Source organism: Cyrtonyx montezumae, unplaced genomic scaffold, assembly GCF_038088225.1.
Source record: "Cyrtonyx montezumae isolate F1298 unplaced genomic scaffold, pur_monq_1.0 scaffold_5, whole genome shotgun sequence".
NCBI lineage: Eukaryota > Metazoa > Chordata > Aves > Galliformes > Odontophoridae > Cyrtonyx > Cyrtonyx montezumae.
This window is the reverse complement of record NW_027072056.1, coordinates 3,090,166-3,103,749: the sequence shown is the minus strand read 5'-3', so window position 1 is coordinate 3,103,749 and position 13,584 is coordinate 3,090,166. Positions and strand designations below refer to the sequence as shown.

The window sequence follows — 13,584 nt, the reverse complement described above, 5'->3', positions numbered from 1 at the left end:
CAGGGTTACAAGTTTCCCTTCTCAAGGAATACATTTTAGTTTTCCTACTGCTGGCAGCTACTGCGTCAGAAGGGAAAAGACTGACAGGTTGTGAGACTGCTGTATGATGATTCTGGATTCTTCCATATCAAAACAGAGTAAATTTACACATAAACACAGAATATATTCTTTATACAATTGTCAAGGAGACAAATTTCTTGTTATCAATGTGCCAATCCCCAGCAAAACAGAAGAACCATACAAATAAGGACAAATTAAACATTACGTGTGCCTTACTTTTACACTGAAATAAAACTGTACTTAGCACAGGATATACTAAAAGAAACCCAGCTCTAATTCTGATTTCAGTGCTTTGAGGATTGCTTCTATAGTTTGCTTTGTTGGGTTTCTTTCTGTTGTTTTTAAAGATCGTTACAGTGCAAAAACCTCAGAGCTTCTTCACTCCTCACTTACCAAAAATCAGTGCTAACCCATGAGAGGTCCCCACTGCGATCAGATTTGATGCTGCCTGAAATAGTCACAGAGAGAGATCAACAGCTGAGAAGTGCTGTTCACAAATCCACTGCCTCTAACACCACACAGAGCTTAACCAGAGGGAAAGTTTTAAGGATATTATAGATGTAACTTTTTAATATACGAGCAACAGACATTTCATACGTGAGAAATGCAGCCAAGGGACAATGTTTTATCCCCCATGCACCTCAGCCTCACACACTTCCAACCTTGCTGTGCCACCCTCCCACCTAGATGTATTTTATCCTTTTTCTCTTTAACCAAGAAATGTAATTTCTTATGTATTGCTGCTACCACAGCCTAAGTGACCAAGTGACTTTTTCTTCATAAAGCATTAAAACTAATTTTGCACGGGCAGCAATATTTGCTGCTTTGCCATCTCCTTAAGTGTTTTTAAAACACTGTTAGGAGTCAAAGCAATGGCTGGAAAGAAGAAATAGGTAGGAAACTTCAAGGTTTCCAACAGATGAACGTGATGGGGAGTGGCTGGGTGCTCAGCTACCAGCTCCTGGTGATGATGTGAAAAAGGGGAGAGCAGATGGCTTGATCAGGGCTGGGGCAGTTAGGAAAGGCTGGACTCTGCTCCCAGAAGCCAGCCTTTGCATGCTGCTTCTCCTACCCCTCAGATCTGAGGATTCTTAGCAAGGACAAAAACATTGAGATTCATTTATCAGCTGTATTAAATTACTGCTTAAAGTTTACCAAATGCATATGAAGAACTACACAGTACTTGAAAACTGCATACTTACAATTGCAGTAGGCAAACCAGCATCCACTTTGTCCTAGGAAAACAGGACAAGTTATGAGTGTGAGGCAGAGCTCCCTGCTCTATTCATGTCTCTAATAATACAGCACACAGAGTCAACACAAAGTATGTTTTAACGAGTCCCACCAGGGCAGAAAGCGTAGAGGGAACTGCTGGCTACAGATACCCAGAACAGACAGAAAGAGCACAGAAATGGAGAGGAAGCACAATATCCTGTCATCCTGACTGAATTTTACCCATGCTGAAATTTTACCTAAGAGATGTCACCAGGAGAAAAAGACACTTACTGCTGCAGATACAATTTGGGCAGAAATTCCTTTCAGAAGTGACAGTCTTATAACTGACCCGTGCAGGGACAGAGAATCCGGGAGTTTTTTCTTCCTAAGGAAATAAGAAAGAATCCAAACACACTGAAGCAGAGTTTGGAATGGTAGTGCACAGCTAAACCAGCACGTAAATTCTGCATGCACACATAACCATGCAGTTTCCATCCTTACTGCTGAAGCATACCTGTCCAGGATCAACAGACATGAAATCACCAGCAAGATCTACAATGCACCACTGTGCCTAAATATTAATTAGTTGAAACTCATCTTCTACAGAAGTGAAAAGTCCTTCAAACCAATTTTCAGTTTCAAGCATATCTCTGCAGTCGATAGCATTTATTAATACAACCTGAGAGAAAAACTTTTGCTCTCCATCCAGCTTTAGTGAGTCAGGAAGCTTCAACCTCTAAAGCTGAGCAGCTGCAGGAAACACACAACTGAAGAAGGCAACAGACACCCCTAAAAACCAGATGTGGCTTCAAGTTAACGCTGAATTCAGATAGCTGGCCTTCTATGAAAGGGAAAGGTTGCTGTTCATGGAGGAAATGTTTCTAAAGATAACTAGTATACAGGGAAAAGTAATTTCTGAAGAACTCTGGTATACTGTAACACACAGAGGTAGGGGAGAATCCCCAGGAAAATGTGGTTCTTATCTTTCCAGAGACAAACAAACAAGTAGGTAGGCTGAGGAAACATGCTTAATAGCTTATAGTGTGGCTGAGGACCCATAAACACGGTGAGCAGCTTCAAACACAACAAAAATGATTCCTGTTTTTTCTGCCTCCTTTGTGCTGGAAAATATTTAAGTCCTTTCAGGTTATGTTCCACTCAATACAAATCATTTTATCTGAAAATGAAAGGACAGTGACTCAGTACACCACCATATGCCACCATAAGCTGCCACACACGAGAGTGTTTGTAGCCAATGCAATTGCTCATGTAGCAATCACAGCATAACAGGAACCAGAGGCCAACCTCCCATGGCACGTTTGAGGGCCGTGGGAGTGGCTCAGGGTGTAGGATGAAGCCATCATCTGAGTAATTAATGAAGTAAGTCAGCAGCATTACGGCTAACGATCACATTCCAGGCTGCTTTGAGATGTCAAGGTTAACACTCCACTTACAGGAGTGAAAGCAGCTTGCTTGCCTTCTCAAACCACCCCCAGGTGCTTAAAGTCACCACGGTGCAGTGTTTTAAAGATGTCATCAAAACCCAGAGAAATTTTAGTACCACAGCCTCATCAAACACACCTCCTCTAACGAGGTAACCCTCAGCATAGAAACAAATCCCAACTTTGCCTCCATGGTTTTGCAGGAATAACACTGTTCTGCCAAAAGCAGCTTCACCACGGTCCTGCAGAGTCCCCATGGGACATAGCATCAAGACACAAAACCTACGTGTGCAAGAAGGGGTCCCATCCAGGGAACAGGCAAACCATGTGCTCACAAAAATGCCTGAGGTGATATGGGGGCAGCAGAAGGCTGGTTTAGGAGGTTTCAGTTACTCTTAGTGTTGGATTGCACTTCTACCCAGCCAAAAAGAGATTTTTTTAAATTGATTTAACCTCCCAGGCTATCAGACTCACAGTACCTTTTCAGGTGTGTCCTGTCCCCGCTGTCAGAGCTTGCTACAGAAGACGTGTCATAGGAGTGTGCATCTGTGTTATCAATGTTCAAGAGGAAGGGATCTTCCAAAACAAAAGATTCTTCTTCATCATCAGTCTGAAGGAAGAGAACCACCACACTTGGTAAACGCCCAAAACACACAACACCCCAACTGAAACGTTAGCAAAATGGCATCAAGCAAGCAGAAAAAAAAATAAAGAGAATCAGAATACAATAAAATAATATTTTATTAGAACAGAACTATTATTTTACTGATCTGTACTATACTATGCTGCACATAGCATGGAAGAACCAGTCTTCGGAGCCCTCAGTGGTCACAGAAGTGGGATGGATAGCATGGGAGCTTCATTGAGAGAGTGCTGCCAACTGGAGAGCTAACTATGCCTTTGTTCAGAGCAAGGTACACCGATGGCATCAGACAGACAACACTCTGCTAGTTGTTCCTACCCCGTATGCACTGAGATAAACTGCAGTTCCCAGGCTCTCCGTGAGTACCCAGACACCTCATTCCTGTACCTTTAACGCAGCTTTTTAAAGAGCCCTCTGCTCTGCGCTCCTCTGCGTGCGTACACAGGGCCAAAGGCGTGGAACAGACAACAGGAGCGGAGCTGTGCAGTCACCCGACGTGAGGTGTGCTGTGTCAGCACCAGGATGCCACGGGGATCCCAGAAAGAAGAAAACGAGCTCCTGGGCACCCCGGGAGCCCTTCTGCAGCCTCAGGACAGCAGCACAGCCACGCAGCTCACCTCGTTCAGGATGCTCTCCAGCGTCGGCGGGGTATCGACTTGAGGGATGTCGAACTCTTTGTCATCGATCTGGACGTGAGAAACCACACGGCGGGGTCAGGTGCCTCCGCTAATTAACCCCGAGAAGAGCGGGCAGGAACGCGCTGCTCCCACCCGCCCCCGCGACAGCGCTCGGAGCGGACCTCGGGCCGCGACGCGAGGAGGACGCGCTTCCCCCCGAGGCCGTGTCCACACTTCCCCCCATCCCGCGAAGCGCGGGGCGAGACGGGCAGAGGAAATGGCGACGCACCAGCTCGCCGCGGGAGTCCAGCTCGCGGTCGAGCTCCGCCGCGCTCAGGCGGGGAGCGGACGGCTCCGGGAAGGGCGGCCCGTCCGGATCAGCCGCCGCCTCCATGCTCGGGCTGCGGATCGCGGCAGGGCGAGCAGGCCGGCGGCGCCGGGACTCGAACCCGCGGTCGAAGCCGCCCCCCTCACGCCGCGCATGCGCAGCCCGACCCACCGCCCGCCCCGAGCCGGCGTTAAAGGGGCCGCGGCGCGGCGATAAACAGAGGGGCGGAGGCACGGTTTATTGGGAAGTGCGCGGCTGCTCCCGGACTGCGGCTGCGGAACCGGGCTCGGGAGCGGAGACGTGAGCCTGTGGGGGGAGGGAAAGAAATCATCAGTGACGTGGAGTGTTACGAGTGAGAGTCACTGCGGTATACGAGAAGCGGGGGATGCGGTGGTTTGTTCGGAGCGCAGAGAGCTCAGAACAAAGGCTGCGGTTCCTCAGCAGCTCCGTTCCCAGCACAGCCGCTGCAGGACAGCTGCTGCCAGGCGCAGTGCCTGCTCGGTGACAGCCCTGTGCCGGCTGCAGCTCAGCGCAAGGAAGTGCCCGCCCCTACAGCCCGAGACGCGCCGTCAGAGAGCTGCTGGACGATGCAGTGTAAAGCTAAGGTGGCCTACAGGAACAACTCATGCTAAGGGTGAGCACAGCAGGAGGAAACGCAGCAGAGTTCCTCCTCCATCCCACAGAGCTGGGTGATGGCCTTTCCTATTCTCAAGAGGACAGAGGTTTTAGAGACAACCACCCTTTCAGCTTCCTCCCTCCATCCAGGTGGGCTGCACAGCCCTGTGACACGGGGGCACGTCAGCCAGCATTCAGGCTCAGCACAGGAAACTGGCAGGGCTCTGGCTGGAAGTAACCCTGCTTCAGTGCCTTGCTGGCACTGGAAAGCTGAGCCTTCCCCCTAAAAAGAAGGATTCAAAGCCTGATTACCACCAAACGCTCTCCTCCGTGCTCCAAAACCTTCCTTCCCACCGCCAGCTGTTTCAGAATGGTCTTCTGCAGCAATGGGGCATTTGCTCCTCTTACAACAGCCGCCAGTTCTCCTCTCTGAAAAGGGTGAAAAGCACGTCTGCCAGTGAGCACAGCTCCCCGGGCTCTGGAAACCACCAGAGCAGCACATCATGCATGCAGGGAGTGATACTGTCTCCCCTGAACCTCCCTTTCTCCAGACCGACCCATCCCCATTCCTCCAGCTGCTCCCCACGAGACGTGTGCTCCAGAACTCTCACTCACAGCTTCACCACCCTTCTCTGGACACACTCCAGGGCCTCAATGTCTTTCCTGCAGTGAGGGGCACAGATCTGAACACGGTACTCGAGGTGCAGCCTCACCAGGGCTGAGAACAGGGGAGGACCACCTCCTGCTCCTGCTGGCTGTGCTTGTTTCTGACACAAGCCAAGGATGCCATTGGCTTTCTTGGCCACCTGTGCACACTGCTGGCTCATGTTCAGCTGTCACCCAGCACCCCCAGGTCCTTTTCCTCCACACAGCTTCCCAGGCACTCAGCCTGCTCACAGCAGAGCATTGTGTGGGGTTATTGCTGTGCAACTACTGGAAGAAACTTCTCACTCACTGTATAGAAGAGAAAGACGGGCTCGCATTTTCCTCTGTATTTTTCCAGAGCATCAATGGAATCAACTTCAGCCTAAAAAGAACATCAGATAAAACAAGTGTTTATGGGAAAATATTTCTGCTTCAGAGGAATGCACTCAGCACACAGCGTGTGCTCAGACTGGCCAGCACTCACCGCCTCACATACAGCAAAATGCCAGGCTTACAGGCTGAAATGACACTGGTCAGAGCCAGGGACTGTCCCTCAGCTCAGTACCACACTCATGAAGCTGCAGATGTCTCTGGGAGAAGACACCTTATTGATGTAACCAACCTGCATCCAGCAAGTTCATTCACACAAGCTGGAACTCCTGCACCATAACTGTTTTGGCTGGATTTGGAAAGATGAATGACTTCAGCCTTCAGTTGCCTATTAAGTTCAGGGGACAGGATATGGATTTTTTAAGCAGTGCCAAATGGGTTCTTACCACAGCAAAGTGCAGAAGGTCATTGCTGACTTCATTCCTTATTTTTCGGAACAGATCCACTACTGTTTTGCATGGACCACACCAGGCTTGATAGGCATCAACAACTGCAAGCATGAAAAGGTCAGAACGTGTCATCTCAGCCCCACACCTGGTTTGTGCACCTGTCCACTTTGCAGGGAGATCTTTTGGAAGGGGACTGCATAAGGGCCACCAGTGCCACAAGAAACCTGTAATCCTGACAGAAATGAAGTGTCCTTCTCTGGTGATTTCTGTGGCACCACCCTCCTGGGGAAGGAGATTTTCTGAGCCCCTCAAAGCTGCAGCTTGGGGCTGTTGCTCCTCTTGCAAAGCACCAAAAGGGCTGTGGATTCAATTGCAGTAGAAACTAACTACTAATATACTAATAGATTAAAGGGTCAAATGGCATTAAAAATAACAAGCTAATAATGTTATGGAGTCTTTAAAAGATAAACATACACGGCTGTGACCCTGAGGGTATCACATCCTCTGTCCCCCACCCTGGGAGCCAGGGCTGTTCCTTGCACCAGAACCACCCCACCCCACACCTGGCGCAGGATGGGGGACTCGAGGCTCCTGCACCAGCACTGCTGTGTTTCCATGACAACTGCTCCACACCAGATGGTGACCTCCAGCTAATACAGCTTCTGCTAATGTAATGTAATAGTCCTTACTTCCACTCAGGGCAAGAGAAACAGAGGGCTCGTCCAAACATTTGTACCAGCAGAAACTGATTCCTAACAGGACCAAAGTGCTTGTAGCACAGAGCAAACCCACACTGCATGTTGACTAAGCCCTTACCAACGAGGCCTTCGAGACACAGCATTTCCTCCCAAAGCTCCTGGCTATTGATGTTCATCTGTGTGAAAACGTAAAGACAGTTAGAGCAACAGGAAGTCATCAGGCAGTTGTAAACACACTGACACATCACTGCGTGCTTACCTCTAGGACAGACACATCTGTCCACAGAGGCATCATCAGAGCACTGCAGGAAAAACTTCTGCCACCTCTGGTTGGTAGGGCAGACCAGACTGAGCCCACCAGGCAGTGCCATGTGTCCGGATGGACCATGCCACAGTCCTAATCTTAGCATCATGACAGCACTCTGGTTTCCAAGTCTGATGTGCAAGGCCAGAGGCTGCAGCTGGGGGATCACATAAAGCTGCAGCTGTGAAAGCAGCATTCAGGCCAACCCATATTTATGTACCCCATGAACACATTTGTTCTTCACAGCCCCCACCCTCCCTACGCTAGGAGTTTCTTCCCTCCCTCACTCCAGGCAGCTTTGCTCGAAGCAGGGATGGGGTGACTCCTGTGACTGACGTGGGATGCAGCACTGCAGTGGTTTTGGAACACCACACCGTCCCCAGTAATTTCAGCAAACCTCCTTTGCTGAGCAGCCCACATCTGTAAGCGCAGGTCACGCAAGGCCAACAAAGAATAGCTGTCAAAGAGTGTTACTGCAAAGTAAAATAATAAAAATACGGCTCAGCAAAAGCTACTCAAGTGTCAGCAATAACATAAACTATCCATGCCAGTGGAATGTGCTAAAAATGCTGAGTGTAGGATGCCCTTGGACCTGCAGGGGAGCAAAAAAGGGTGAAACCCAGGGCCAGCAGAATGGAGTTAATATTTAAGTATGCTGTTCTGAACTTTTTGATTCTTTAAAGAAATGACTTCAAAGAATCACTCGGGTTGGTAATATTACCTCTGTGTTGCTGTGCTGATACTGAACCACAAGGATTCCTAACAGCATTCTCAGTATCACTAATCTTAACTACATTTAAGTATACTCTGGAAGACCGTAAGCTGCAAGAATGCTATCATTCAGTAATTAACACCAACACACATTAAAGGACTGCTAGAATTCCCAAGTCAAGAACTCAAGAGTGGAAATTCCCATGCCAATTAAGCAGCTTCTTGCAGACTTTCAGGTGTCACTGGAGGTCACGGTGAGCAGTTTCTCCAGGACCCCACCTCACTCAGAGCAGGGTGCTGTTCTGACATCTCCCTCTGTTCTGATGTCTCTGTTTTCAGCATATGACCCCACACCTAATTTAACAGAGCACATCTGCACAATTAGGAAATGCAATTATTCCAGGTACCGGCAGTGCTAGGACCACCCTTGGAGTGTTTCACAGCACGTTAGTGAGTTCAACTCATTTGTGATGATTGTAATTTGCAATAATGAGTTCAACTGATGGACTCAGTTAAAGCAGTGCCAGCACTGTTCAAAGTGCTCTGTGAATGTGGATGCCCAGCAGCAGCTAGGACACGGCTCTTCTTTAAGCAGAACGTGTCTAGGACAAGTCACTGTGTCACATGAGGCTCACACCATGGAGCCACCCCTGTGCAGGCCTAAGCTGGGATGTCCCAATTGGACGTGTAGCTGGTTGCCAGAAGTGCAAACTATCCATTGCAATCATCTTTGCCATCATAAAGGAATGCAGTGCAACAAGCAGCAGCAGAAGTAATTCCTAGCTTAAACTGATCAGCTTCCTCTTCTTACACGAGCAGTCCTCCTGCAAAACACCTGTATTTTGTTCTTTGAAAGCAACCAAAGTGCAGAGCAGTGCCAGCAGCTAACTGAGCAAACTGCACCCCTGGCACTGACCCTGGGGCTGTGTTTGCCTTGCTGCGGTTCCCCTCTGCTTCCCACCTGCTTTTCTACTAGAACCTGGCAGCAGAGCTCTGACAGCAGGCACCCTGAGACATAAAACTTGATTCTTTCAATTCTCCGCGTGGTTCTGAGAGGCCCTCCAGCACGGCTGGCTCCCACTGACCTGAAGGACTGCCTCCTTTCTCTTTGCAGCCATTCTTCCACAGCAACGGCGGTCACTGTGCAACACCCAGCCGCCATCTTCTATTACGTGACTCCAACTGCTGCCAACCTGCACCACAGAGAGAGCTTTTACCTGTCTTTGCTCCTCTACCCAGGCCAGGCTTAGATACCCGTGCAGCAGCTGGCAGCTCCCCAGCGCTGCTATGGCAGCTCACTAACGCTGCTATGGCAGCACTGGGTGGAGCAGCAGCCCGGCCCTCCCCGCTGCCCTTCTCCAGCCCACTGCCCTGGGAAGCTGGGCCCCCTCCCCTGTGAATCCCTCTGCCTGGCCAACCCACCCAGCTCTGCCTTCTGCCCATGGCTGCGTGTTCCCCCTGCTTCTTATCCCTCCCAAACCCCGGGGCACAGAGACAGACCTCATTTGAAACAAGCACCCACTCACATTCAGGTCTGTGAAGGCCACACTGCGTGGGACAATGCCCACTTCACCCTGACTGCTGTGCTGGGCTCCTTGGGCTCCAGGTGCACACCTCAACCAGGTGGCACACGCTGGCCATCCTCCAGCTGGCTGCCTCCTGGCTCAGAACCTGGCTTCTGGCACAGCAGCTGCTCTCCTCATTGCCACCAGCAAGCTCAAGGTGACATCAGTAGGGGCTCTCCCCAGCCTGCAGCACCAGTGTGGGTGAGCACTGCAGCCCAGCGTGCTCCAACAGCTCTCTTTGTGAACATCAGCCTCCAGTAAAATCTCAATGATTATGGCCACAACTGACCACACAAGTAACCTTCGAGAGAATGGTTATCATCACTAGACCCTGCAAACAGATATAAAGAGCAAATATACTTAGCAAAATTGATCAGGATGAGAAACAGCACAAAGATGGCAGAAATCTATACTATGCCCAGACAAACCCTGCTTGCTTTGGTTCAGCAAACTCTAGCTCAAGGGATGCCACCACCCAAACGAAGCCAGCAATGCCTGGCCAACACGTTTGTTCCCATGGCAGACTCAGGCAGCAGCTGTGGGGCCACGGAGGAGATGACACACCAAGTGCTGACTGTTCCATGAAGCTCAGAAAATCCTACATGTTCTGGTAAAGTTCTTTTTATTTACACTATTCATTCTCTTCTCTTTGTACATACCTATGGCAACATCAAAAATTATTCACAAAGCTTAACTGAATGTAAAAATGTTCTCACCCAACAGTTTGCCCTGCCAACGCCTGTGGGAAACATCAGCTGTCCTCATGCAGCAACAAGATTGTCTGAGCATTGTTTTACCTTTTCCAGTAGGATTTTAGGAACCAACCACCTCCAGAGACGTACACAGGTTCTTACTCACCTTTCTTCTGAACACTTTTAGGCACCGAAGTTTTACAGAATTCAAACTCAGGTTTGTTTTTAGGAAAGTGAATATGGGGAGGAGTGGGGGAAAGAGATCTGTAAGAACTTGAGCTCCTCCGTGTACGTAGCAGGAGTGCCAGCTCAGAAGCCAGATACACACTGTGGAGTTTTACATTCACAATACCTGCCTCAGGACTTCTCCTCAGTTCAAGCCAAAATATATCTGGTGGGATTCTGTAAATAAGACTTCATTTCTGAGGTACTGGTACTTATCAACTTCTCACATATTTTCACTTTCATTCTTGTTCGGCCTTCAAGGTCCATCACAAAAAACTTGCAGAAGGACATAAAACCTGCCAGTGGCTTACTGCAATGCCTGGGGAAAAAGTGTCAGGTGCTCACTTTTATTTGTCTTTCAAGAGCGGAAGAAATTACATTAAATGTATATATTCTCCCCTGCAACCAAGTGATAACAGTTATCTGATACACAGCACATTCCAATTCCAGGCCAAACCGTGGTCACATTTTCTGACACGAGCAGTGACCTCTGAAAAAAGTAAGGCTACCACAATCTGACCTTCTGATTAGAAATTAAAGATTAAGATACTTATCCAAATTGGTTAGCAAAGTTACAGACCTCTCTTCTCACAGCAGCCTTCCTAAAGCTCAGTGTAACATATGAAAGATTTGGTTTAAGACATAGGCTGCAACCTTCAGCATGCCTGTTAGTGCTATGTAAATAGTGTTTGCAGATGCTGACTATTGAAACTATGGCCTAAACTGAAATTAGAAAGTAGACACGGGAAGAAAGCAAGAACCCTGAACTGCATCAAGGAGAGCTCCTTGCTGCTCCCATTTGCTCCAATGCATATTTGACTCCTCAAGCCACTGGGGGGGCCTTGCATTCCAGCCTAACCTTACACACAGTCTTCATTTGTACCCACAAATTCTATCCACACTTACAGGCACCATTTCTGGAACTTACAGACAATTTAGGCTTCTGAATACAGTAAAATCCCATCACTTATCACCCAGGTATGCAAATCCATGCATGTGTGTATATCTGTATATATACACAAAACCTATAGCAACACGACTGAGCAAAAATAACTACAAAAATCCATCCCTTCCCCAACTTTATGCACCCGTTGATGGAAATAATTTTATGTTGTTTAACTATGTCTGAAGGTGAAGGATGCAAAACAAAAGCAATCCCTTAATCACTGCTTGCCAGGTCCTTCTGGTCTCCTGAAAGCGTAGCTTTGGCAACATGTTGTTCTCTCTGCTGATATAAGGGATCAGCAAATACCTATCATTAGTGAAATCAACTAATCCTTCATCAACTATCTGAGAAAATGCTTGGCTTCTAGAGCAAGAGCTTATGTCTGCTTATACTGCAGCCACTTCCCAGGAAAGTCAGTAGTCATGCTAACTCCAAAGCATGAGGCTTCCTTCTAAAAATGCACAGGGTCATAAAACAATCCCACTGACCACTCCACTGATTTCAGTATTTCATCAGGACCAAGTGACCCTGTATGGCAGTACAGTTCTAACTCTTGGTTCTCATCAGTTCAGAATGTGCTGCTTAGAATTTGGGATATACTGTCTCCCCCTATTTTCCTCCTTAAAAAGGAAGTATAATGTAAGTTAAGCTGGAGTTCAGAAATGCATATATTTTACTTAAAAACATTCATCTGTTCAAAATTCAAAATAAACTTTATGGGATACAACAGTTTTTGTTTTTGTTTTTTAAATAACATTTCATTCAAACTGTATATAATTCATTGAAGTATTCGTACAGCAAACAATGGTTAACCCTTGAAAACCTGTAGAAAAAGATTTTCACACAAAAAAAGGAAAAACAAAATTGAGGTATCACACCCAACACACATCCATCCAAGCACACGCACACACTCAGACGCACCCACACACATCCACACACACACAGGCTGCAGCAAAAGCAGAAAATTGTAGGCCCAAAAGGAAAATGATGACTGATTGTTCTATTCCAAAGTCCAGGTAGCTCAGGAAAAAAACAAACAAACAAACAAACCAAAACAACCCCCCAAGAGTCCTCTGAGTAAAGAAACTACCTCAAAAAAATTCTCAAGTGCACTGGAGACCTGATCATTTAAACTGTTTCTGCAAAGCAGCTCCCTGCACCTAAGAAAAATGCAGCCCAAGGTGACTTGTGCAAATATAAGGAGTCAGGAGTATTTCCTGCTGTTCCTTAAGTAGACATGAGGGGTGTCCATATTTTCAGTTAGCCTTTGATCATGCAAGATACTGTTGGAGTGCTGTCTTCGCCCTGTAAGAGAAAAACAAGCTGTTAATTGCTGGGCTTTGGCTTTATCATCAACAACTGCATGAACAAAACTATGCATTACGTCAGCAAGATAGGGGAGATAACAACTGAGGTGATACAAGACTGAACAGCTGCTTCCTTCAGTTTGGAATTATCTAGTTTTTGGTGCAGAAATGCTGCATAGGCTGTAACAATTCAAGGATCCACCCTGCACCTCAGAATAAGACAATCCAGTCACGCACATCAGATGTTCAGCATAACCTAAGCAACTGCCAGGTATGCTGAGGATTAAGATATATACTGAACCTGGAATTTTTAAACAAAGAAATCCCTCTTGGTTTGGTGAAAAGCAATTATTTTTCTGTACCACAGATGTACTGCAGTGATTATAGCTGAGAAGTGGAGCTGTCACATATCTGTAACTCAGCAGATACACGAAGCACGTTATCCCTGCCAGGAAGACTGCCCCTACTAATACCACACAGTGAGGTGAGAGGGCAAAAAGCAGCAGTCCAAACAGGACAGTTCATACGATCAAACACTGCACAACATTTTTGTTACGAATACCTCCCAAGAACCTATGCTTACAGTTTCACCAATATTTCAGCTATTTTAGTGTTAACTATTGGGACCTGAATTGAAAAGTTTTGCTTTTCCTTTGAGCCCACACCTCCCACACATGCTATCATGATCCTGACAGTCCTTTCCAAGACCCAAGCCAGCTCAGCATCCCAGAAGAAGACCATGTAATAATAGCAAAGATTCCCCTCTCATTTTGTTTCTGGATTTTATTTTTA

General features: G+C 47.5%; 3 protein-coding genes across 6 annotated transcripts in view; all 3 read right to left on the bottom strand.

Moving 5' to 3' along the window:
* Positions 1-4,386, bottom strand: part of VPS8 (VPS8 subunit of CORVET complex) — a 60,057-nt gene extending 55,671 nt beyond the window's left edge. For both annotated transcript variants that reach the window (XM_065748576.1, XM_065748577.1), the window contains exons 1-6: positions 4,267-4,386; positions 3,978-4,046; positions 3,197-3,327; positions 1,567-1,660; positions 1,263-1,295; positions 454-508 (exon numbers count right to left, since the gene is read on the bottom strand). In XM_065748576.1, coding sequence (XP_065604648.1) covers positions 454-508; positions 1,263-1,295; positions 1,567-1,660; positions 3,197-3,327; positions 3,978-4,046; positions 4,267-4,371 — 487 coding nt within the window. In that variant the 5' untranslated portion in view covers positions 4,372-4,386. The remainder of the gene's footprint in view (positions 1-453; positions 509-1,262; positions 1,296-1,566; positions 1,661-3,196; positions 3,328-3,977; positions 4,047-4,266) is intronic.
* Positions 4,387-4,542: 156 nt separating this feature from the next.
* NME9 (NME/NM23 family member 9) lies at positions 4,543-9,252 on the bottom strand. The gene is made up of 6 exons (XM_065748397.1): positions 9,143-9,252; positions 7,161-7,218; positions 6,342-6,445; positions 5,876-5,947; positions 5,233-5,349; positions 4,543-4,611 (listed from the first exon to the last, which is right to left on the bottom strand). The coding sequence occupies exons 1-6, from the start codon at positions 9,173-9,175 to the stop codon at positions 4,543-4,545; spliced, it is 453 nt and encodes a 150-aa protein (XP_065604469.1). The 5' UTR covers positions 9,176-9,252.
* Positions 9,253-10,568: 1,316 nt separating this feature from the next.
* Positions 10,569-13,584, bottom strand: part of ARMC8 (armadillo repeat containing 8) — a 57,474-nt gene continuing 54,458 nt past the window's right edge. For all 3 annotated transcript variants that reach the window (XM_065748483.1, XM_065748484.1, XM_065748486.1), the window contains one exon: positions 10,569-12,790. In XM_065748483.1, coding sequence (XP_065604555.1) covers positions 12,757-12,790 — 34 coding nt within the window. In that variant the 3' untranslated portion in view covers positions 10,569-12,756. The remainder of the gene's footprint in view (positions 12,791-13,584) is intronic.